The sequence below is a fragment of the Scardinius erythrophthalmus genome (assembly GCF_964197995.2).
Source record: "Scardinius erythrophthalmus genome assembly, chromosome: 4".
Taxonomy (NCBI): Eukaryota; Metazoa; Chordata; class Actinopteri; order Cypriniformes; family Leuciscidae; genus Scardinius; species Scardinius erythrophthalmus.
This window is the reverse complement of record NC_138224.1, coordinates 32858554-32886212: the sequence shown is the minus strand read 5'-3', so window position 1 is coordinate 32886212 and position 27659 is coordinate 32858554. Positions and strand designations below refer to the sequence as shown.

At 38.5% G+C, this 27659-nt stretch overlaps 1 protein-coding gene and 1 pseudogene across 2 annotated transcripts in view; both read right to left on the bottom strand.

Moving 5' to 3' along the window:
• LOC308689992 (tripartite motif-containing protein 16-like) overlaps positions 1-27659 on the bottom strand; it is a 112010-nt pseudogene that overhangs the window by 3682 nt on the left and 80669 nt on the right. The gene's annotated exons all lie outside the window — the stretch shown is intronic.
• On the bottom strand, positions 1461-2055 carry LOC308690125 (E3 ubiquitin/ISG15 ligase TRIM25-like; the record flags this gene model as incomplete). The annotated part of the gene is made up of 1 exon (XM_081364411.1): positions 1461-2055. Exon 1 carries the CDS (start codon positions 2034-2036, stop codon positions 1461-1463), a length of 576 nt encoding a protein of 191 aa, XP_081220537.1. The 5' UTR covers positions 2037-2055.

Here is a 27659-nt window from a genome sequence, read left to right as displayed (position 1 = left end):
CAAAAATAAAGCAATTTAATTTGAATTAATATCTGTAATATTCTGTAATAATAATAAAAAAAACGATTTTAAAATCATAAAAAATAAAAAAAATTTAAAAAATCGCGATATCGAGGTGAATCGATTTTTTTTCTCCGAGCCCTAATATGCATGTTTCATGTTGCCATTTGAAATAACTGAAATGTTAAAGTGGGTTATTTTTTATGTCCATATATCCACTCTATGTTTTTATGTTAGGCTTTTGTTCCAAGCGACTTTAGGTGACAATAAACAGACTCATTGATAGCCTAAGTTGATCGCATTATTTTCCGTAACATAAGCTTATAGTTTAATAGTAGAATAGTCTGACTGAAGTCAGTGTAGCCTACTTTTGCGTTCATTTAATTGAATGTTGTTAGTCGAAAAATAGGTCATTTTAAAGCTTGTTAATGATTTCAATGTGTTTAAACGAGAAACAAGCCACAAAAAAAATTGGGCGGTTTTTTGTGCATTCTCGCGGTTTTTGACGAGGTTTTGGGCTGGAAAACCTTGCTGACACCTGGCAACCCTGCTTAAGAGTCGTTTGGTCATTAATCGGACTGGTTTTGTTTCACTCATCGTAACGTAAATTTAGCTGCAGCTAAGTGCGCGACCCACAGTTTGAAAACCACTGGTCTAGTAGACCCCATAAACATAATGAGCCTGTAAATTATCATAATGGGATCTCTGTAAGTTCATACCTGTTTCTCTGTCCTCTGTACAGCAGCTGATACAGTGTTGTGGTTTTTATGTTCATCCATACACAGCACACGTTACGTGTTCAGACTACAGAGTTTCATCGCCATCAAATGGCCTGGCAGCAAAATACACCGTTTTTAGTCGTTTTCGCGGATCGGTGTGAATGAGGATTGTTTTGACAGGGGTTGTGTCTGTACGTGGAAAAATCAAAGTAAAAACGTCTCTGTTTTCAGCTTATCGTTGTTGTGTAAATGTACCTTAAAACGAATTTAGGGTAAAACCATTAAACGGGTGGTAAAACACCTTTTTTCGAAGGCTTGATTGTGTTTGTGGGGTGCACTGTAACGTGTTCATGCTTCGTTTTTAAAAATTCACATTATTTTTCACATATTTAACCATTATTCTACACTGCTCTGTCCCTCCTTGTAAAAACGGTCGGATGATTTCCGGGTTCTATGAATGTTCTAGTGATGTTACTAACCCTGGAGAAATGTCTTGTAGTCCCTACCGGCCGTTTGCTAGAACTTGTTTTTTTTTTTTTTAATATCTCCCTTTGTATTGAACTTTGAGCGTTGTAACTTTGCAGATGTTGTTTATGCTCAAACAGCAACATTACACACTAACTAAAGTTAAAAAAGTGAAATCACATTCAACCACCCCTTTAAATTATGTAAATGTAGTCTAGTAGACCCCATAAACAATATTATGAGCCTGTAAATTATCATAATGGGACCTATGTAAGTTCATACCTGTTTCTCTGTCCTCTGTGCTGCAACTGATACAGTGTCGTGGTTTTTATGTTCATCCATACACAGCACACATATACACTTCTGATCAGTGCGGCAGAAAACCTCGAGGAGCTTGTCGTGTTTCTGGCAGATCATCTCCTGCAGTCGTCCAGTGGCATCAGTCAGATTGTGTCTCTTTCCTTTAAACCAACTCTCATGTTGTTCAAGGTGATTCTGACAGTAAGAGTTCAGACACACCAGACAGGACTTGACGGCTTTGTGTTTTCTTCCAGTACAGACGTCACACAGCACATCTCCAGCTCCAGCGTAACAGTCAGCAGCAAGTTTAGTCTTCTTCAGTTTCTCCACCATTTCAGCCAGAATGGTGTTTTTAGCTAAAGCAGGTCTTGGACTGAAGGTCTGTCTGCACTGAGGACAGCTGTAGACTCTCTTCTCATCCTCCTGATCCCAGCAGTCTGTAATACAGATCTTACAGTAACTGTGTCCACAGTGGATAGTCACTGGATCCTTCAGGAGATCCAGACACACTGAACACATGAACTCATCCTGAGAAAATCTGGCTTCTGCCATTTTACTGCATGAATCCAGAGACACAAACACACAACAGCTCAACTACACTTCAGTTTCACTTTCCCTGAACTCTCGTGATTCCTGTTTCCTGGTTCTGTGTTTGAGTGCCGTGTGCAAAACAGGCGTGTCTGTAAATCAGTGTGACGAGGCGTGATGGTAATAACAGTCACTGGTGTCAAAAAGTGCAATGGTGTTTATTGACAGTCTTTTGTGATCCAGTATCGCAAAATTGTGCACAAAATATTTACAAGGTGAGAAAAAAATAACAATTAGTTCTCTCTCTCTCTCTCTGTGCGCATGTGCGAAGTGAGTGTGGAAGGAGCCGGTTGTCAGGAGTGAAAGTACTCTCTCTGTTTGAGGGAGATTACTTTTTCTTTGATTTTCATACTTTTTTTTGTTAGTTATAGATTATACTGTGGGTTTAGTTAAGGTTTTTAGTTAAGGTGAGTGGGGATAATGCTGTAGGAAGCGGGGGATTTGTCACGGTTAACACTCAAACATGGTTATGAATGCATGCCTGAGGCTGCGGTGTCCGTGGAGAATTGTCTGATAGCCGTGAGTGCAGCAATCGGCGGTGCCACTATAAGATTTGCCTCCCGTATGAACAAAGCCATTGTGTTCTTTCTCAGTGAAAGCCAAATGGTGGACGACTTGATTGAAACTGGGTTGGTAATCAAAGACATTTTTGTGCCTGTATTGCCTTTGTCAAGCCCGACCAAGAAAGTTTATCAAACATACCGCTGTATGTTAAAAATGAAAAACTAGAACAAATAATCCAGAGGTATGGTAAAATAGTGAGTCCTATTAAAATGATTCCTCTTGGATGTAAAAATCCCAAGATTAAACACGCAATGTCTTTTCGGCGTCAGGTTTTTTTTATTCTAAACACTCAGAGTGATCCATTAAATCTGTCAGAGAAATTATGCATCAATGGCAAAGAGTACGCTGTTTTTATCAGTTCAGAATCTATGAGATGCTTTGTGTTAGGACCGCAGCCATAACACAATTGAGGACATCACAACACAGTAGTGATGTGTCGTTCGCGAACGATCCGTTCATTGCGTGCGTCACATGACAAATGAACCAAAGACTCGGAAGGTAAATTAAATATTTATGTTCCCTGTAAATTATCTTTGGCTGCATTATTATGATTTCTTCATTCAAAATATGATCGAGATTGCGTAGGTGGATGTTTTCGGGGAATTTGGCTGTTAAAAGTATAACATTTAAAGCCACTTAAATGAACGAAATGACTCAAATAAAGATTCGTTCATTTTGATGAACGAGATCGAACGAGAGATTAAAATGATCCGAACTTCCCATCACTACAACACAGCTCGTTCAATAGGTGATTTATTACAAAAAGAATATAAACATAATTGTTGAAGGAAAATGAATCGGGGTAAACACAAACAACAAGAGAGCACAGAGAACCGCCCGCCGAACAGATTTGACCGCTTAGACTTCTTATCCCAAACCTACACGATCCACAGGTGCAGGCAATCAGTTCCTAATAAGACAGACACAAACAAGAACATTGAACACAGACAAATCATTACACAGAACAAATAAATCACAAATACATGCACATGTAACACTTTGTTTGTGGTGATTTTGGACATGTTAGGCAAACTTGCCCGAGGCGAGACAGGCCGGCGGAACTTCATGCGGCTCCGGCTGCAGGTGCGGAGAATCGAGAGAGGGTGGCCGGCCAGAAGCTTCTTGGTAATGTTAGAAGTTCTTTGAATTTACAAAGTAAAAAATGAGTATGGCTTGGTTACCTAATAACGCGTTTGGATTAGTTTTATTGTGTGTTTATCTTATATTTATTTTCATGGCACCTTTGACAGTTAGTTCATTGAATATTACTGGGTGTCGTGATGCCATAAAAAGGGCTAGTATTTTTGATTATGTCATGATTACAAGTGCTGGTGTGGTATTTCTACAGGAAACGCACACGGGTGAGAATAATCAGATACAGTGGCTGAGTGAAAGGAAGGGTCAGGCTATATTGAGTCATGGCTCTAATGTCAGTGCAGGGGTGGCTATATTGCTGACACCTGAATATTAAGAGCAACCTGTCCGTGTTTTTGAAGTGATTTCTGGTCAATAGCTGAGAGTTGATGTAACTGTTCTGGCTAATTTTTCTTTTGTCAATGTCTATGCACCCAATTTTGGGTTATTCTTTTCAATATTTTTTTTTTTTGAAAACTTAAAATTGCTCTAAGTGATGTTTCTCATAATAGGACCATTGTTCTGGCCAGGGATTTTAAATGTACTTTAAGTCATACTTTGGACAGAAATCTGTCATGGGCGAACAAAGCAGGAAGCAATAGCAGTTACTCAAAGCGTTTATTAGGCTCAAAAGGTGACACAAAACAGTTCAGTAAAGGCGGGCGGCGACTCAGACTCGTGCAGGGACTTGATGGTCTGTGGTGCGCTGGTGCGGTGATGGTGAGGAATCCCAATCCCGGTGCTGGAGTGCGGTGAACCCAAAGACGAAGAACACGAACGGCAGGAAGACAAGGCAAGGTGAACACAGACACGGCGACTCCACGGGAACACAGACATGGCAATCACAGGACCTCAACAAACAATCCGACACTGGAACAGAGAATGGTGTGAGAATATATAGGGAACGGAAATGAGTCGCAGCTGTGAACAGTGATTGAGATGATGATGATGATTATCAGCTGGAGCGCTGACGGACACGTGAGCGGGACAACGCCCACTCACACATAAACAACAAAGACACGAGACAAGAAGGAAACAATGCATTCAACAACCGTGACAAAATCATGAAGAGTCCCATAGTCAATCTGCAAACGTGCTTCGGTCTTTAATTGTTTTCCACAATCTTGTAGACGTTTGGAGAGAATCATTTCCTCAGGTCAGACAATATACCTGTGTGAAAATAAACTCCAATATGGTATCTAGGGCAAGGTTAGACAGGATGTCCTAAAGCAAAAGGTGATTTCTATAATAGCTGTATATTTCCTACTGCTTTGTCTGATCAACATTTTCTATCTATTGATGTCAATACTGCAGATAGCACATTCAAGATATTGTGTTTTTTTTGGAAGTTTAATAACAGATTATTATTAGATCACATTTTGTGCACTCTTTCTCTCATTTCAGGGAGATCCACTGGTGGGACGTCGGCAAAACTCAAATTAAATTATTTTGCCAGAGTTACTCTGCTTACAATAACAGTTTTTTGGATAAGAAGATGGCACAACTTGAACAGGAAATACTGAAGGGGACGTTGTCGACACCACTGAGTCCTTGAAACGCAATCAAATTCTTTTGTGTAATTTACTGGAGGAAAGAGCACAGGAGACGTTTATTTGTGCAAGATTTTCATCCTTCAATAGCATGGATGCTCCTACATCTTTCGTTTTAAACCTGGAGAAGAAGATTTTAGGCTGTTTGAGACTTCCAGCGGGGAGGAAAGTTACTGATGGTCATGGGATTATTTCTCACACATCTTTTTATGAAGATCTTTATAGAGCTGAACCCTGTGATGAGGAGATGGCTAAACCTCTCTTTCAGAATCTACCTCAGCTTTTGGAAGGGGAGAAATCTAAGCTTAATAAACTATAGACCAGTCATTGGAAAGGATATGTTTTCTGTTTTCATGGAGAGTTTTAAAAGAGGTACACTTCCACTGAGTCTACGAAGAGCTGTGGTCACCCTATTACCTTAAAAAGGGTGATCTTGAAGACATTAGATGCTGGCGTCTCTTTACTCGGAATTGACTATAAGATACTTTCGAAGTCTTTAACTAACAGAGTTACTAACAACTCTACATTTCTTCATTGATTCATCCAGATCAGTCATACTGCATTCCAGGAAGGACTAATTTTGATAGATTCAAGACTTGATTTCTTTTTCTAGGGTACATAATTCTAACATTGGTTTTGTTTCTTTGGACCTGGAGAAAGCCTTGATTCAGGTCGATCATGGTTTCCTGGTTAAGTGCCTTTTGGTCCATCTATTATTGCTTGTATTAAACTTTTGTATTGTTTTACGGTGTGTACTTTACTCTTAACACCTTTTACCTATTTATTTATTATTCTCAGGTAAGGTAAAGAAAGTCAAATCTGACCTAAACCATAAGCATTCAAAAGGTACTTACAATTTGGTCAGAAGACTCCTCTGTGGTATGTTCTCATTAAAAGTCTTCCAGCATCATAAATCTAAGTCTCAGTAGGCAGATTTTGTAATCAATTCAATTTATTTTAATTGGTTACTTTTCTTTTTATAATAAACAAAAATATAAAGCCAGATAAAACTTCATCATTTTAGTATAAAATACAATAATCACGTTTTGAACCAAAGGTGTAGTAAGCTCTGGGCTTCTTCTCTTCTGCTTGGGGTTTCTTGTCCTCAGCTCTGGGCCTCTAGGCGTCGGGGGCACTGGCGTATCAGTATCCCAAGAGGCAGTCAGTTCTTCAGTCTTTTATACTTCTGTTGTTTACAACAGGCATTAGCAAAGTTTCCCAGATCCTTCTCCAGGCAGGTGCAAGCGGTCCACCTCTTCATGTCCTTGAACTCCAGTAAACTCAGCTAAGATGGCTGAGTTCATTTAAAGTTCTCGGAGTCCTCTAGCGCAACATGGGTTGGCACAGTCACATATACATACATAACCAATTACTGTACGTCTATGCCAAAACAATATAAGCCATCTTTTACAAACAAAATAAATAACAACATTGAATGCAATGCATTATATCCAATACATTGGCTAAATATGTGTAACAAAAAGGCATCTATAATGAACAAGGAGGCAGGTAATTGCATTTTCTTGATATTATACAACAACAGGAAAAAAGAACCTACAAGGTTGAATATCTTAACATATATTTTCTTAAATAATTCATTACAATACTTAAAAAAAAATATATAGCTATTTATAGGCCTGAGGGATGAAACGAGAGTTAAATTCAACAAGAAAAAAAGGAAAACAAAGCAGTTAGCCACTTTTGCTTGTGGGTGAAAATGTTTGGATATAAAATAAAGAAATTAACGACATATTCAAGAGATGACAATTTTGGGATTTCGTAATAAAACAAATAATATCGGATAAAAGGATAAAACGGTGGGTCACATTAGTAGGGTTAAATATAAGAATTTAAATCAACCCTAAATGTATTCACAAAATAAATGGGCTGCAGTTTCTTCAAAAAGACCACAAAATGAGCAAGTTTAATCAATATCAAGATATTTACAGACAGATGAATTAAGCAGGGGAACCTTCCGTGCCATGCATGATTTCAAACCATGATGTCTTAGTGTATTACCAACAGTAACCTTGGAAACGGCGGTCCCAGCTCTTTTCAGGTCATTGACCAACTCCTCCCGTGTAGTTCTGGGCTGATTTCTCACCTTTCTTAGGATCATTGAGACCCCACGAGGTGAGATCTTGCATGGAGCCCCAGTCCGAGGGAGATTGACAGTCATGTTTAGCTTCTTCCATTTTCTAATGATTGCTCCAACAGTGGACCTTTTTTCACCAAGCTGCTTGGCAATTTCCACGTAGCCCTTTCCAGCCTTGTGGAGGTGTACAATTTTGTCTCTAGTGTCTTTGGACAGCTCTTTGGTCTTGGCCATGTTAGTAGTTGGATTCTTACTGATTGTATGGGGTGGACAGGTGTCTTTATGCAGCTAACAACGTCAAACAGGTGCATCTAATTTAGGATAATAAATGGAGTGGAGGTGGACATTTTAAAGGCAGACTAACAGGTCTTTGAGGGTCAGAATTCTAGCTGATAGACAGGTGTTCAAATACTTATTTGCAGCTGTATCATACAAATAAATAGTTAAAAAATCATAAATTGTGATTTCTGTTTTTTTTTTTTTTTTAGATTATGTCTCTCACAGTGGACATGCACCTACGATGACAATTTCAGACCCCTCCATGATTTCCAAGTGGGAGAACTTGCAAAATAGCAGGGTGTTCAAATACTTATTTTACTCACTGTAGAAAGAGTGATAGGATTGGTGCACAATAAATATGGGATACTGTCAGAGAAGATACCCATCTCCTACCTGGTGACATCAGGCTCTGAGATGGCGGTTATCGATAAGGTAACTACAGTGTGTTGTTGCCTTACCAACATGTGCTCCTTAGTTGTACCTTTTGATTAGATGTGTGTGGTTGTAAAACGGGTTGTTAATACACGTATAGTGTTACCTTAAAATCTTAATCACAAAAGTCAGGTTCAGTATGGAAAAAGACAAAGTTATTTTAATAGTCATCTTACATTTTAGGCATTGCATTTAAGGCAGTCATTAGAAATGGTACTGAATTTCATATATTTTGTATAGAATGACAAAATACAATGAACTGTGTAAATACAAATACACATACAAATTATAATAAAAACCTGTTACATCAGAATCCTCATTTCATGTGTCATACTGTACCATCACACTTCAGCTCTACACAGCAAACAGTATTATTTGCTTCCCTTATTGGGCATACGTTTCATGTTCATACATGAGAGATGGAACCATATATGAAGGCAGTCCTCACTGTGACAACGCACCACACGGTCACGAACTTTGTATGGTTGCTTGTACACACAGATAATGTCTGATGGATTGTTTTTTCTCTGCTACCCGCGGGTACCCGCATAAAAGTGGCAAAAACGGGTGGATTGTGACAATCCTAAAATTCACGGACGGGGATGCGGGCGGATAATTAACTCTTTGCGGGCGGGTAGTAGTGCAGATGAAAAATATGTGCAGTATTTGTAATGTCTAAATTACCATTACACATACGCAACAACGATATGACATTTGACCCATCACGTCACCATCACTGCGACAGTGCGACTTTTGTTGATGCTTCTCGTAGCCTAGTTGGAGCGAGCGTTGCAGGATGGATGAAGTAAAAGTAAAGTTGGCGAGTGGAGTATATAAAATTGTTGACAACGAGTCTTTAAAGGCAAAATCGGATGTGTGGAGAAAGTGTGGTGTGATACGAGATCAGGAAAATAACATCATAAGCGGCTTTGCGGCTTGCAAAACATGCCATAAAGTTTTGGCGTTTGATAGCCGGAAGCTGGGCACGTCTTCTCTTAGGAAGCACGTCGAGTCTTGCAGGAGCACAGCAGGGGTTGCCAGTGCGACAATTGACAGGTACTTTGCCAAAGGCTACAAACCTCCAAAAGGGGAAGACAAGGAGGCGATAACACAATTGGCTGTGCAATTTGTGTGCCATGACATTAGATCATTTGAGACTGTGTGCGGCGATGGATTTTTGGAACTGGCACAGGGCTTAATTGACACTGGGGCACGAGCTGGCCCGATCCAACTACAGTCTCCCGTAGGATCACTAAATATGCCGAGGATAAAAGACAAGACATAATTCCGGAGCTGAGGGAACAATTGACAGAGAGCAACGGGGCTGTGACGCTGGATTTGTGGACGGATGATTTCCGAAAAATTGGATATCTATGTGTTACAATACATTACATTAAAAGCAACTGGGAACTGCAGGAGCGAGTACTCTGCACAGCTGAATGGGACAGCAATTTACGTAAAACAGCTGACAATCTCAGGCCAGCCATTGTCCAAGCACTCCGCAAATTTGGACTGGATGAGTTCTTTCCCAAACTAGTGTACATAACTGACAGAGGTGCAAACATTGTTGCGGCCCTCCGCACAGCCACGAGATTGAGTTGCACAGCACATATCCTCAACACAGTATTGTATACCACATTTGGGAAACCTGCTGAGGATGATTTGTTTGGCGAAGAGGTATCTGGTCTCATTGAGTCTGCTAAGTCACTTGTGACTTATTTTAAGCAGTCACATCTCCAGAATCGTCTGCAAAAAACACTGAAAGCATCCGTGGATACGCGATGGAACTCGCTTCACACTATGCTGGACTCCATTAGCAGCCAGTACGAGGCCGTCCGTGCTCTTCTGGAGGAACGTGACGAAGAACACCGTTTAAACTGCATAAGCAAGGAGACTTTGCATGACATTGTGAATTTTTTGGCACGATTCAAAGAAGCCACCAAAGCCCTGGAAGCATCCAAAACTCCGACCATTCACTTGACAGCTGTGTGGTTGGAGCGCCTCAGACGTCACCTTCAGCCGTCTTCTACCGACAGTCTGACATTGTCATCGCTTAAAGAAAAATGCCTCAAGATTTTAACTGAGAAATTTGAGCTGCATCTCTTGCACAAGCTGGCAATGTTCTTGCATCCAAAGTTGAAAAGCCTGAAGCTGCTGGCAGACCATGGTGACATTATGGGAGTTCATAACGAAGCACGGCGTCTTGTGAAAGGTAAGCTATTCAATGACAAACTAATAAGCTACTTGATTATTTTAATGGTGGAATGTAACAAAGTACAAATACTTTTAAAAAAGAAAAAGAAAAAAAAAGAATGATCAGTTTATGATCAGTTTTTCCACCTGCCAAAACAGGAATTGAAAAAAATCTCCATGTTCATGATACGAGCTCCAGTCCAGTTTACGCGGCTCTCGCATCCGTGTCGTGATCATCTGTTGTCTGCTAAATTTACTTCTTATTTTTATTATTGGTTGATGAAATATTGATTAAAATTAAGATACAATTTAATACAAAACGAAATTAACTTTAAAGAAAGGCTTTGTGATTTCTATTTAGGCTAATGTTAACTTCAAATAGGGGTGTGTCGCGATTTAGGCTATATTTTTAATATAGGGTGTTTTACAGCCCTATATTTATTAGAATATAGACATTAAGAGAATAAATTGTAATGCAAGTATAATACTTAAAGTATTTAAAATCAGGTACTTTTTACTTAAGTAGGGATTTCATTGTGGTACTTCTACTTCCAACGTTGCTTGTCTTTAATAATTTACAATTATTGTTAATGTTTTTTTTGTTTTTTTTATAAATACATCCATGTGTCTACTTCTTTTAAATAGAACTCAAGGAGAAACGTGAAGATCTGTTACCAGGCCGCAGAATGTCGGCGGCCCCAGCTGCGAAGAGAGTTCGTTCAACAGTTGATTGTTTGTCAGACGTAGAGGACTCCAGCGATGACACTGTGCTGCCCGAGGACGAGGTCTCTGCATACATCGAGTTCAAGCCACCCAAGGGGGATCTTTTCGATGTTTTGTTGTGGTGGAAGGAGCATGCGAAAACATTTCCCAACCTGTCAATGATGATTTTAGCGTGTGTGATTTATCGCGGGCACCGGTCGGGTAAGGGGCCAAATATTAACGGGTCTGGGCGGGTGCGGATTTAATTTTGATATTATCACGGGTGACGGGTCGGATCTGGTGCTGAACTTTGCGGGTACGGGCGGGGGCGGGTCTCCAAAAATGGACCCGTGCAGGACTCTGCCAGGCTTTACTTTTAGACTGTTCTCTTGTCTGCTGTTCTATTGTGTCAGCTTGCCTTTGAGAAATGTCAACTGCAATGGTACTACAGATGTGGCCTTGAAAAAAGTGTCTCAATGAGAAGAATGCCGCGAGAACTTCCGAAATTCTGCGGGATCCAGCAGAAGGGGGATTAGGTGTTGAAAGCAGGAAATACTAAAACCTGTAGATGGCAGTCGTGTTTCATGTAGGCCATACTGACGACAATATTGTACAGTTGGTACTCAACCAGAATAATACTATTGCGGGTGTGTATTTGCAGCCTCTTACCGCTAAGAGGCGCTACGATCACAGACTTTGCAAAGTGTCAGTTTATTCTCTATTGTGTAATCTGCCGCCGCGGCTCATTGAGAGCGATTGAAAGCTGGTAGCAGATGATCAATTCAAATGAAACATTTAACGAATTCATAATCACAATACGGAATGACTGAAATCAAACTGAATAAATTGAATAATGAAAACATTTTCAACATAAAACATTGTGTGGCGATGGGCTCAGAAACAGGGACACCAAATGAATAAACCAACTACGCCACCCTGGGGGCTTATTACCAGGGAATCGCCCTAAACAAATCAGGAGCACACAAGGCTCACAGGCTCGTATTGGTTGGAGTCAGGCATGAGACATGGGTGAAGGATACAAACAATAAAATCACTTTATTGATTAAAATGATACAAACAATAAAAAAAGAAAGAAAAAAACAATAATCAAAAAAAGGATATTCAAAATGGGACACTCCTGGCGACGGAAATTGGGAACGGCAGCCAAATTACTCCACTCAAGGGGCCTCCCTATTCTCCTAAAAGAAAAGAAATAAAGAAAACCACACACACACACACTGCACTCAGTCAAACACCTCCAGGTGGCACAGCAATCACCCCAAAATACCACCACCAAGATGAGAAGGGCTGCCGCCCTTAGTTTCCCTGCCGCCCAGGCCTACAATAAAGAACACACATCAGACTCATACACCACAAAATAAAGAAAACAAAAGGAGAAAACAAGAAATACACAAAAACAATTGTTTGACCCAATTGCACAATGTTCATCTCAAGCCAGTATGATAACAAGCAGTCTCATCACAGACAGATACATTCCAGATGATCATCACCTCACATTGTTGAATATTACACATTCCCCACTTAAATCCAGGGTACTCTTGTGAGAACAGTTAGATAGCTGGATATCCTAGACAGCATCAGGAAAATACAGACCAGGTGTTTGTTTAACTCGTACCGGGCCACAAAGACAGCACTTGAGCCAAAAAGAAAGAATTAAACAAAACAAACATTCACATAAAAAAAAAAAAAAAAAAAAAAAAAAAGAAACAAATTAAAACAATGAACAGTGATGACTAAGAATAATGAGCATCAAGAGTCACTTTAAATACAGCTCCTTACATTCTGAGTACCCAATATCAAATCCCAGGCAATAAAAACATCCACACCAGTTCTCATGGAATGAAAGAGAAAAGTTAACGTTAATGGTGCCGTTGAGGTCGAAGACGTCGCAATGACGCTAGTCAGTAAGGCTACACAGCAGAGCAGCACGTAGTAAGTTTGTGGTCGCTCAGCATTCATATATCCGTGAAATCTGGTCGCTGGTCGCTCAGCAGTTTATGTTGAACCGGACTGTTGATTAAAACGTCCAGTGAACGACAATGACAACGACAGCCCACCATAACCTTAAACAGGCATATGAAACACACCTGGATTAAAACAGAGGAAACTCACCAAGCGGACTTGAGTTGGACTAAGGCATTAAATATAAAAGGTTGAAAACATACCTGAACAGCACGTCATTAAAGAACCACGAAACTCATCCGTGTTTCTAGAAGGTCGCACAACAACGAGCGCCGCCGAGTGTACGCCGATTAGTTCCCCTGTCCACTATAACAAAGAAGTCTATATTACCCAGTGCCACAGGAATCATTTGCAACAGAGTCGCTAACCGGCAGCTCTTACCTCTCCAGCTCTTGCACACCGCGCCGGAACAACGACATGACGTCACGTGTAATGCCCTCACAGGTAACGTACACCAACCGCATTTATAGTCACCATAACTAGAGCTAAATCACCATCCAGCCGAGCATTAATAGGCGGAGCTAATGCCTACTGCTACAATTGCAATAGAAAAATATGAGGCTACATTAATGAGGCTTTGCAACACCATAAGACGTTAACTGAACAGCATTCAGACGATAGCCTTGTGGTCAACGCATCAACATGAGCCTCGCCGAGCTTCAAGCTATTCGATATCGAATCTCAGTGTAGCCGACAGCGTGTACGTTTTACCGTTCTTGATGCTTAAATATGTAACTGTTTATTAAAGTCAAGCGTTTTGTTTAATTATCGATTGTAGGCTACACTACAACATACATTGTCTACATTCCAGTAGAGCCTCACAGACGACAAAACTTGAAGGAAGATTATCAGCCGATCGCACCAGAAAATGAAGATTATAAAGCTCATCTTTAATCTGCTTAATTATTGTTTTGTGAATCATTCACGAAATTGAGATGACTGACAAGTGATACCTGGCCATTTTCAAAACAGATTGAAAAAAGAGAAGATTTTCAATACAGTAGGCTATTGCTTTCAATAAAAAAATGAAAATGTAAGAGAACACTAAAATTAAGTTTGAAACCCCATCGAACATTTCAAGGTATAAAGTGTCCGGACAGTTTATTTATTTAAAAAAGGGTTGCGCAAGTTTAGAGTTTATTCCCTTTGCGATGCAATATAAGAAACACGGAATCTTATTCTTGCAACATTTTAAATGTGTATTGGCAAAGAAATTGCAGCCAAGCTAACCAATTAAAACGGTACAAAACAAAAATAGTTCAAAGCAACATAAATTAGGCGCAACAATCACAGACTTTGCCAAAAGTTCTTTCTATTGCGTAAGCTCTCATTGAGAGCGATTGAAAGCTTAAGCTTACAATTGAAAGCTTAAGCTTAATTTTACAATTGTAGCAGATCAATTCAAATGAAACATTTAATGAATTCATAATCACAATACTGAAATTACTGAAATTAACCTGTTAAGCTTCACCAGTGCGTCGGCGCACTGAAGCGTTTTTTTTTTTATTTAGTTAAAAATTTCTATCAGATTTAATGTTATACATTGACAAACTATACATCATTAAAAAGATATAAGACTCAAGTTTCAGTATTTGACCACTATTGTATTCTGAAAAACTTATAGTGACAGTTATGTCTTAATTTGTGTCAGGAGTTATGAAATGAAAAAATGAGTCGATACCTTTAATATGAATTATGACCGTCAGCCGCTTTCATTCATAAAATAACTCCCGTGCTGTCGTCATGACAGCGATACACAAAACAACGTCCCTCAGGGCTTTAGCTCAAAAATGTGCAGATTTGGAGAAATATTGATATATTTTCATAAGTTTTCATCAGATTTCTATAGACAGGAATAATATTTATTGAATTTATGCCCAAATGCGTCGATGTAATCATTATGAGCGCTGGACACTGTGATGTATTGTGTTTTCAATCCATACCAACAGCCTGAGGGCGCTACATTCACAATAATAGTCCATTTATGTAACATGAAGAAGAACCATGATCATGTGACAATCCAGGAAGTCTCGAACACACACAAAGCTATCAGAGATCGTTGTTACATGCAGAAAAAAGACTTTTTGAAGACAATAAACATGATTGAAATGATATTTGGTTTACCTGTGTTCTTCAAATAATGTCAGGTATTTCCATAATAATAGATTATATTTATAATGTATTGCTAATCGATATAGATTTTATCATTGTGCAGAATAATAAAAAATATATATTTTCTGTCTGATTTTTTAATCTTAAGCGAAATTATATCACAGAAGATTATTTAAAACACTCTACTTGCGTTATAAATTAAGTCTGAAGCACAAAAATGGTTTTAATCTCATAAATTGTCGTGTATTGATGGTGTGCTAAGCTAACATGCTAGCTAGCTCTAGGTGCACCTGCCACATATTGCAGTTATCCTTTTATAATTTTTTTTTAAATATGCTTACTAAAATGTTTCATTATTCAAGCAGGGCATTTGATCCAGTTTTTAAATGTTAAGTAAGAACTTTGATAAAAGAAATTAGGGATTGAAACCCTATGAATAGCCAGTCGTTAGTAACTATAATGCAGACAAAAGAAATGCATATTTACAGCCATAACCAGGCTGGAGAGGTGTTAATGTGTGCAGGGGGAGACTGAGACTGAATGGGGCTCGTTTGCACCACAAAACAATAGAGACAATATACTGGATAGATGGTTAGAAGATGGCAATAAACATCAGAAGCATCTTTAACGTCAAATCAAAATAAAGTCAACTGACATGGTCTTGAAAAACATGTAACTAAATACAGAGTTTTGGACTTATTATCTTCAGATTTTAAACATAAAATGTTTAGACATGTGGCTTTAGCTGTAGTGCATTTCTAGATTGCTCCAGTGCCAACTTCAATTTTATTTTCATGAGGATGTTTCATAAAAAATAATTTCTAATAACTTTACAAAACTTTGAAGCTATTTATAACAATTTTTTTTCATTATGACAATAATTAATTCTACATTTACAATAAACTGCCAGGTGTCAGCTTTCAAATGAGATCATACTTGTGCTTTTAGTGCAAAGGGTTCATGAACTGTATCTGTTTAAGTTTGGGTATGTCATTTCTGGGGATTTTTCAAAAGTGGCGTTGCAGCTTAACAGGTTAAATTGAATACATTTAATAATGAAAAATATCAGGCTGCTACATCAATGAGGCTTTGCAAGAGCAGACGTTAATTTGATTGTAGCCTATTCAGACGATAGCTCTGTGGTCAACGCATCAACATGAACCTCGCAGAGCTTTAAGCGATCCGAGATCAAATCTCAGTGTAGCCGACAGTGTTTATGTTTTACCATTCTTGATGCTTTGTTTAATTATCAATTGTACATTACAAATTTGCTACATTCCATTTGAGCCGCTGCAAAGACGACACATCTGATGAAGGAAGACTGTCATCTGATCGCACCAGAAAATGAAGATGATGAAGCTCGTCTTTAATCTGGTAAATTATTGTTTTGTGAATCAATCAAGAAATTGAGATGACTGACAGCGATACTCGGCCATAGCAACGGAAGACATTTTTCAAAACAGATCAAACAAATCCGAAAAAGAATTTCAATTGCTTTCACACACACAAAAAATGCAAGAGAACACTAAAATTAATTACGTTTCACGGTTTAAATAAAGTGTTGGGACAGTTTATTTATTTAAAACAGGGTTGCATCGAGTTTAAAGTTTATTCCCTTTTGCGATGCAAAATAAGAAACACATCTCATTCTTGTGACATTTTACATGTGTAGACTATTGGCAACGAAATTGCAGCTAAGTTAAAAAAATAAAACGGTACAAAACGAAAATAGTTCAAAGCAACATAAATTAAGAACAGGCGTTTTTCTTTCCCTCTCTCCTTTTAGTAAGTTTATTTTGTCTCCCTCACTGCGCGCGCCAGGTCTTTCTCGAAATGAAACATTTCAGGGTAAATAACACCATACAGCTGATAATACTGTATAGGCTATATGTCGCTGCGTGTCATCCACACAAATCACGAAAGAAAAAACTGTAACAAATAGCCTTTGTTGCTCCAAAGATACAGCATGCCTTGCTGAATTCACCTAAAACGAGGTTGATCGCGAATTAAAGAGCTCTGTATCTGCTAAATTGAAATTGTGTGTGGAAAACCTTTAAATACAATAAATAAAACTACTATATTAATAATTTAATAAGATATAGGGTCTACATTTGTACTTTTGGAGATGTTGATATTTATCCTTAAAATAATTTTGCCTTTGCCTGCTCATCAGGCTGGCTATCCGACACTCTCCACATGAAAGACGGAACATTAACACCTATTCGGGTTGGTCCTGCACCCCCACGATAAACCAACTGCCTTCTCCAAACCCCCCACAGGCTCTGAGTTTGAGACTGACTTAAAACAAAGAGTTTGCAATTCACACTTAAATCGCTTTTCTAGACATTAGCAGTTTTGAACGATGTAGGGTGCTCTACTCTTATCTGTATGACCGAAAAACTACAGAGTAGCCTATTAAGTTATTTTAGCTGTTATACGCGCCGCCGCATTTGTCGAACACTAATTCAACATGCCAGAATAAAACCTGGCTTTAGAACAATGCATAGCGCCACTCGTCGTGGTGTGCCAAAACACTTAAACTTCAATATTTCATTCAAAACAATCTCAAAACGCTTTGTGACATTTTGAAAAGCCACGCATGCATTACGGCCACTGTAACCATTAGTGTAACAGAAAACTGGTTCTGATTTTATTGTTTGTCATTCAAACGTGCCTGTTGCATATCTTTATTTTATATATTTAATATGGTCTATTGAATTAACATTGATATATATTATTTTTTTTGACAGAACTGCTTTTGAAATTACAATTGGAATTATTATAGACTACAGATGTAAAGTCATTGCATAATATTTGTTCCTTAGTGTAAAATGGAAATGCATGGTAATTTTATTTGATAAATATAAGCAAAAAAACTATGGTGTAACAGAGTTTTAGAACTAGACAAATCTCTCTGCATCAATAATAGGCTATAAAATGCATTAATAGGCTAATATGAAAATTACAGTAGTTCAAGTTGGTTCGGGATTTGAACCCGTGTCATCTAAATGATCGGAACGTAAGTTCTACCACTCGGCCATGACTTTAATCGATGCGAAATGACCAAACGTTCCAATGTGCGTTCGCTCACACGAGCGAGAAACGCTCTTCATTCGTCTCATTCCTCAATAGAATAGTTCAAATAATCAGCTTCATTGCACATAATTTACTTTTGTTTGTTATTTTTGGTATTACATTTGTTGTTGTGGGTTTTTTTGTGTGTAAGTGTTTTATCGCACTGCTCCCCGGGGAATAGGCTTGTTGCCCACCGACGTCTAGGCCTACAATATGAAATACAGGTTATATTGTTATCGTCTCTATTTTTAACTTGTTATTCTATTTTTCTGGCCTTATAAAAATGTTCTATTCTGTTTACTATAGTTGTAGTATTTCATCCTTACTGTAAATTGACATTAACTCCACTTAAGGCAATTTAAAAAAAATGCAGCAATTGCTTAGCCTGGTAATACCAGACTCTGCTACTTCACTTTGCTTCGTAGAAAAAGTCTGGAAGGGCATAATTGAAAAGTGTTTTCTTTCTTGTTTTCTGCTTGTCTGAAGTTTAAAATCATTGGTTACCTGTAAGCCAATCACATAACGTTTGGTTATGGCGTGTGTTATGCGCATGCTCAGCCGCATCTAATTTCCACTGTAAACACATGTATGATGCAAAAACTAAACCATCGAGCGAAATACCGGAGTGAACATGGCTGTGAACGACTTTTGCAGATTATGTGAAGTAAATCTACGCATCCACCACGGTACAATCAGCGTCTACGTCACGGCTCTCAGCCCGCCCTCTGTTCGTTGATTGGCCGGCCGTCTGAAGGCCGGTGGAAAACTGAAAGATAGGCTGCTATCTCAGACTGACTACAGGAGCGAAATGAAATTAGCGGAAGTAGGAAGTCTGACGTAGTCAGGCTAGCAATTGCTGCTGTTTTGCACAATATCCCTTTGCGCCACCTGGTGGTCATTTCGCAAATTACTTTGAAATGCCACTGGTTTATTTTTACCGCGGTAGTTTTGCCGAGCTGGCTGGCGGCTGGCTGGCTGTTTTAAGCACTGCGGGTACAGGCGTTTGAACGTCTTTAATAGCTTTAACATGGTTGGAATGCGCTTTTCTGCATTACTGTACAGTACTTATTATATTATCACGTTTCCCTTTACATGGAATGAAACACATAGGCGTCGATTTCGGTGGGGACGGTTGGTACGCGTACCCACCAGATTTCGTCATGAGTCATTTTGTACCCACCACTTTTAACTTCCGTTCATATTAATTTGACTTTTGGTTTGATTTTTTTGACCGTTTTCAGGTCTCTGTGAAAGTTTTAAAGCAGTCAGTTAGTGCCGCTTTCAGAGCGTGCACGTCCGTAACCAAGAACTGACACGTTGTTTTTTCCCTCATAAATGCGAACACAAAAAATTAAATAAAATGAATATTGTAATGTTTTTTTTTTGTTGGGTCAGACAATGATTACCAAATTTCATATTCATCATATTGCTCCTCATAACCACTGAAAACGGTAAAAAAAATCGAACCAAAAGTCAAGTCGGTTCGTCCCCACCGAAATCGACGCCTACAGTACTGTAAATATTTGTGTCTATTACTATTTATAATTTATATTTTTTGTGGATGTTTTCTCACAATTATGACGTAATGTGAAGTAAAATAAAAAATCTAATGTAAAGTAAAAATCTATAAACATATTATACAATCTTAAAAAACTTTGAGTGTTTTAAGAGAAATCTTGTAAGGCTTTGAGTGTGTTGTTTTTTATGCGCCACCTGGTGGATATTCTGTGAAGCAAAACACATTGAGGGAATTTGTGAGCAGACTCGAAGCCTGCAGCTACAGTCCCGTACCCAGAGTCCCGCATTCTCAGACCCCTCGTTTTTCGAGACAGCGCCTCCTATCAAATTGTATCAGATAAACATGTGAAGAACTTAAGCCGAAACGTGAGTATCGTCAATTTTATTTAGCGAATCATACTCATTCAATTTCTTTTTTAATCAAACTACTTTATAGCTCATCGATACACCAACATATGAATAGTCCATTTAATATCTGTAAAGATAGTTTGTAACAAAATTTGAGCCGTTAATGTATGTTTTTTTGCCCCTTTTCCCCGAAAATATTTTGATAGCTCGTTAGCCTTTAACCTTAGACTTTTTGTAGACAAGCCATTGTAAAAATTTGATCAAAATTAGTTGACATTAAAGTAGACCAATTAAATACCTTAAGTGTGTTAATATCAAAGAATGTCATCATTAATAATTATTTAATCAGATTTACCGTTTGACCTTTTTTTAATTAACGGACCTTTTCTCCTAAAACTATAAATTGATTAATTAATGCCGGAGTAATTATTTTACTTTATATAATTTATGTAGACTACTTAAATTAGTTCTTATAAAACGTAAGTATTAAAATGAAATGTGATATGAAGTTGTTGCCAACCATTTACAACTCATACAATTGCCTAACAATCAAATTTATCAACATGTAGCTACTTATCTCCCTATAGGTATGCTTGTAATTTGCATTTGCAAAAAAAAAAAAAAAAATATATATATATATATATATATATATATATATATATATATATATATATATATTATATTATTACACAATATTTTTGCCAATGGCATTCATCTTTTTTTCTCTCCAGATAGCCTATGATGTCGAGATTTCTTTGGAGACATTTTTCTTTATTGTTTTTTTTTGTTATTTTCACTTGCTTTGTTGCTCATTACGTTGGGTTCCTCAATCCTGTAGACCTGATTTCCTTATTGGGTTAATTGATTGTATTAGGCCTTATTAGGTTAATTGAATTCTCTTTGAGTATGGGTGGAACTTAACTTATAATTTGTTGTTATTCTCATTCTCTGTGTTACCTTGCCCTGAAGAAGACCACTTGTTGGTTGAAACATGTTGGCTTGTGTACTGTTTTTATGACTTAAGCCATATTAAATAAAGGCTTTTTAATTCTATCCTTCTCCCTATTTTAAAGTTGGACTGAGTGCCTGGGACCTATTTTTTATTTTTTGTTTCTTTGGCATTCATCTTTTATTTTAGTGAAGTCGAGGAATTTGACAGAGCCATTGCAAAAAGAATGAACATTCGCCTACCAGAAAGTAATTATTTTACCTTATGCATTTACATTACATTTTACATTTATTCATTTAGCAGACGCTTTTATTCAAAGCGACTTATAAATGAGGAGGTTTTTTTTTTTAATGCAATTGAAGACGAAAAGTTAAGTCACTAACACAACTCTTTCTTCCTTTTTTCTTTGCTTTGTCCTGTTTACAGCAAGATGATGTTTAGGTGATTGTTAAATAAAGTACAGAATTGTTTATTATTGGTGTATTGTCTATTCTTATTTGAGTTTTGCTTCGCATTCAAAATATCAAAAAAGAGGTTTTGTAATGTTAGCATGGTATAATGTTAATTAGACCATTATAGGTTGAACTGAAAGAAAAATTGGAATTTGAATTTTAAAAAAAACATTGTAGCAATAAAATATCACATACCGTAAAACTTCAAATAATAGCCCGGGCTTCTATTTACCCAAATCGCCGAACTACACCGGCTTGTATTTGAGACAGGCGTCTATAAGAGACAGGCCTTTAATTTAGTGTTGAGATGTTCAAGCATGACAGTAGGAGCTTACCACATTATATTATGTTTTATTTATAATTCATTCAAATGTGTTTAACAAAAACATTTAATGTAAGAAATGTCTTTGGCTATTGGCAGCATAAAAAAAAAAAAACGAAACGATGTGACAGCAATGGGCAGAACACAAGTTACCGCTATCGAGCATATGAACTTGTTGCCCGAAACACATCAACAAGAAAGAAGGCTACCCTGTAAAACAACGAGACATATCCAGCTGCAGACCCGCAGCACGACCAGTTTCAGAAAACCAGCGCCAGAACCCCAGCGCCAGAACCGGAAGTGTGTAGGCGGAGTTATAATTGACGACAACGACACAATGGCGGAAAGCACGGTGAGGAGTTGTCTAATGTTTTTGACATCTTGTGGTGAAAAATTATCGCATATATAATTAAGTTCAGCGTTTATCTGATAAATATTTAATTTGTGCTTGGTTTTATCTTCTTATTGAAGCTTGAATATGTTGTCATACTTTATTGTATTCAACTTTTTTTCCACGGATGGTTCAATTATTTTTTGCGTGTTGTAAATGGCGGGCTTTGCGGTGACGGTTTAACCCTTGTATGGTGTTTTCATTTTTTATCAGAAGAAAAATTATACGATTAATTATTTTTTCATACACAGACTCATTGGCCTTGGTTTATTTTCTGTGAAGAATATAAGTTATATCAGAAAACATTTTCAATGACCACGCCCTTCACATTTACATTACACACAGGATGTTTTGTGTTTGTGTTCATATGGTTTATGAGGACACAAATGTGTGTAATCACATCGGTATTACGCAGTGTTGTAATGTAACGGAGTACAAATACTTCGTTACTGTACTTAAGTAGAAATTTCACGTATCTGTACTTTACTTCGTTATTTAAACTTATGTCAACTTTCACTTTTACTCCACTACATTTCCTAGATAAAATGTATACTTTTACTCCGCTATATTTCCACTAAGCATCTTCGTTACTCGTTACTACAAAATAAAATCAGAAGAAATGTGTGCGACTACAATAAGGGAGGTTTGGCGAATCACTGCTCCTAGATTGCAGTACGCACGGCGCGCGCTCTATTTCAGCGTAATGCTTGTTTGTTGCCATGCCAAAGGAGGAGGAAGCACAACTGAAACCGCCAAGGAAGCACGAGAACCTGCCGGAGGACCTGGAGCACGTTTAACTTACATTCACCGTGAGACACACGCAATTGACTTTTTCCACGCGCTCTCACGCCTCACATCAATTTTCTCACGCACAGAAAAATCGCGAAGCAAAGAGGACGACCGACAGACTAGACAGAGCAGGTTACATTATGATATAAAACATATTTTTTTTTTAACTCAGATTATTTCAATTTTATTACGAAATTAAAAAAATAAATACTGTTTTGGCGCTTGTAAATGTTACGTGACAGATGACAGATCCCTAGCTCAAGTGAACCGATCATCTGTACTAGCTAATAGTAAAAAAAACATGAATACTGTTGAAAGATACAGTAGGCCTATAACTTACCGAAATGTTCCTCATACATAATATCGATCAATAAGTGTTTTTCATCAGCGTGAAGAGGTCAATAACATAGCTGGAGGACAATTATGTCACATTTACCTCAGGAAAGCCATTTAATAATAGGCTATAGCACAGTTGGCAAGACAAAAAATAGCTATAGACAGTATTTTGCTAAATATGTGTTCTATATTACATATTTATTATATTTTTACTTTATCATTAAAGTTTTTATTATAATAAAAAAAACGCATTCTATTTAATTATTTTTAACCTTAAATAATAGCCTACTACAAGCTAGGGCTCTCTGTATGTTTACAGCATTAGGGGAGTTTTTTTTTTTTTTTTTAAGAAAAATTAACGCAGATCTTGAGTAGCCTACCTAATATTTATACAAATGAGTCAATATTAAATCAAATCACAATTGAATTGAATTGAAATAATAAAAAAGCGTAGCTTACCAGAAATTATAAACATTGTAACATGTCACTAAACCTAATAAAATTCAGTTTAATTACAAAAATGTTAGTGACAATCACAATACACTTATTGTGATGCAATTTTTTTTTTACAGCTAAAGGCACATGCAGTGGGAGATAAACGATAACACAAGTAGCCTACAGTACAGGCTACACAGTCTTCCAGTTTTTCGCGATTCCGTGATCGCTGAATTCAACGCATAATCAAAAAAAAAAAAACCTTTTACTTTTACTTCAATTACTTAAGTACATTAAATATCAGAAAATTACTTTTGATACTTAAGTACAGTATATATCAGATACTTTAAGACTTTTACTTAAGTAATATTCTAAAAGGTAACTTTCACTTCTACCAAAGTCTTTTTCTAGTATAATACTTGTAGTTTTACTCAAGTATTGCTTTCTAGTACTTTATACAACACTGGTATTACGTTACAACGTAAACATGGTTTATGAGGACATCTGTGTCCTCATAAACCAAACGGCTTTAAAAATACATACTAAACGGTGTGTGCGTGCGCGTGCGTGCGTGTGAGAGAGAGATTTTGTCTAAGTGTGAGAGAGTATGAGTGCAAGAGTGATTTTTGTCTTTACCCCTGCCGTTCCCGCACAAAGTTGCAACTTGCAATTCTTAAATGTGAACTAACAAAGGTAAAGAGAAAATATTAACCATATATGCTGTTTATATTGCTTGTAATTGGGATGAAGTAAACATTATAGTATTATATTTTAAAATGAAATTTTTGATTGTGTTGAATTAAAAACAATGACTGAATATCAAAAATATGAACACCACACAAGGGTTAAAGTCGTTTATCTTGTGAAGGTGAAGTGTTTGTTCCACGTTCCTCTGTTATATGTATTGTTTGTGAGTTATTGTTACCTTATAGTTGAGTTTTATTTATTAAACCCCATTTGTCAATGTTGAGATAATTGTGTGTTGTTTTCATCTCTTGTAGAGACATATAACGATTCAGAGAGGTGACTCATTACCTGAGCTGCAGCAGTGCAACAAGTGTTGCAGCCATTACCACTGCCCTTTTTGTTCGGCCAGTGTATTTAAGCCAGCCAAACTAGTCAAATTAAAAAGTCATGTTCAAATTCACTTCAACAAGGCAGTTGTCTGTGGAGGTATGAATATCTTGAGTTATTTGTTTAACATATATGTACACCCAATATATTATAGCATAATAGTTTACCAGTATACTCATTTTTTTTTAGGCTTCACTATACTCAGATGTGGACTGGGATGTAGAACAGCACTGCATCACCACTGCCCATACTATGATACCACAGTTTTAAGGAGAAGGGATTTTGAGATGCATGTTCAGGTTTGCAAAAAAATCCCGCTTTCAACTTCAGCCACAATTTTATCTCCAGCCACTGCTGCGCTGAGCACACCATCTCCAGCCACTGTAGCGCTGAGCACACCATCTCCAGCCACTGTAGCGCTGAGCACACAATCTCCAGCCACTCCTGCGCTGAGCACACCATCTCCAGCCACTGTAGCGCTGAGCACACCATCTCCAGCCACTCCTGCGCTGAGCACACCATCTCCAGCCACTGCTGCGCTGAGCACACCATCTCCAGCCACTGTAGCGCTGAGCACACAATCTCCAGCCACTCCTGCGCTGAGCACACCATCTCCAGCCACTGCTGCGCTGAGCACACCATCTCCAGCCACTGTAGCGCTGAGCACACCATCTCCAGCCACTCCTGCGCTGAGCACACCATCTCCAGCCACTCCTGCGCTGAGCACACAATCTCCAGCCACTCCTGCGCTGAGCACACCATCTCCAGCCACTGTAGCGCTGAGCACACCATCTCCAGCCACTCCTGCGCTGAGCACACCATCTCCAGCCACTGCTGCGCTGAGCACACCATCTCCAGCCACTGTAGCGCTGAGCACACAATCTCCAGCCACTCCTGCGCTGAGCACACCATCTCCAGCCACTGCTGCGCTGAGCACACCATCTCCAGCCACTGTAGCGCTGAGCACACCATCTCCAGCCACTGTAGCGCTGAGCACACAATCTCCAGCCACTCCTGCGCTGAGCACACAATCTCCAGCCACTGTAGCGCTGAGCACACAATCTCCAGCCACTCCTGCGCTGAGCACACAATCTCCAGCCACTGTAGCGCTGAGCACACAATCTCCAGCCACTGTAGCGCTGAGCACACCATCTCCAGCCACTGTAGCGCTGAGCACACAATCTCCAGCCACTGCTGCGCTGAGCACACAATCTCCAGCCACTCCTGCGCTGAGCACACCATCTCCAGCCACTGTAGCGCTGAGCACACCATCTCCAGCCACTGTAGCGCTGAGCACACAATCTCCAGCCACTCCTGCGCTGAGCACACCATCTCCAGCCACTGTAGCGCTGAGCACACCATCTCCAACCACTGCTGCGCTGAGCACATGGCCGTAGCCAGCTATGAGGTCACCGAGGTCCGGACCTCGGTCATTTTTTTTATATTCAAAAATAAAATTTCAAGCTCTCTGAATGATTAATTAGCCGTTTAAACCGCGTCATATGTGTGTTTGCAATTTATGTCGCTGCGAGAAGGTAGATCAGTGAACGGGGCTTGAGAGCGTGTTGTGAGCATAGACTGTAAAAAATGCGGCAGAGCGCTTTATGTCACTTTATTATAATTTATAAATAAAGCGCAAAAGAAACTACAAGCATGATGCAACAGCATCGTAGTTGATGTCAATTTGAAAGTCATGAAATGACCAAAAAGTGCCAATAAACTTTTTTTTCTTTTACATTTCCGATAATGGCGCGTATAATTTGCACTAAGTGCCTGTCTTTTTAGCAAAAAAGGCATCCACAACTAAATAGCTACAGTTGCACGGGTCGTTGGGCGTGCGTGAGGTGCTTGAAACTAAGTAGCTTTTGACGCGTTCGACTCGAGTTCGAATCCGCCTTTTGCCGAACTCGCTCTTCTCCCTCTTCTCCCTTTTCCCAATACACATGAGATGTAAAATGTATAGCCTAACATAAAGGTCTCTAGCGTTATATTTTGCCAACGAACTAATATCGAAACCGTGATATGGTTTTGTGCTTTATAAAACAGCACAAGACTTTAAGTATCCTATATAGGCATTATGTTTGTGCTGCGTGATTTAAAGAAAAGTGCGCACTTTGCTCACGCGATCAAAGGGTTTATTTCTTGCAAGTGAAGACATTAGGACAAAAGTATTGTAATTTTCCTATAGTGTAATGTAAAATATACTTTTGAAATATTCATTTTCATTTATTAGGCTATATGGATTTTATGTCATAGGAATAATTATAGAAATCATTATTATATTATTATACTAATTGTTTGGCATACTAAAACACCAGTTATAATGTAATGTAGACTGAAACTCTATATCATAACTAAAAAATATGTTTGAGCCCCCTTTAATGTCCAGGTACAAGTCAATGTTTTTTATTTGTGCACAGTTCATGGGTTGAAGCCCGTTGAAGCTCTTAATTTTGAGCTCTCAAAGAGCACCAGATTGATGCATTTAACCTTAAAATGTACAAAATTTTCTTGCGGGGGAGCATGCCCCCGAACCCCCCTAGAGGGACAGAGGTTTACCCAACATAGTTTTACAAAATCCTATATGGGAAAGATCTATCATTTATGAACTTTACTCCAGCATAGTACAACAAAGTTCCTTTTTAGTCAGTAAACTAAAACTCTTAATGCAAAATTAAAATGTCCTTGGACAAACTATACATTTGGCCTGCCTAAGGGGGGGCCTACAAGACATTGATTGTGCCCAGGGGCCTCTGAATTCTTAATCCGGCCCTGCACCTCACCTCGGACCTCACTAATTTTCAAACCCTGGTTACGGCCTTGGCTGAGCACACCATCTCCAGCCACTGTAGCG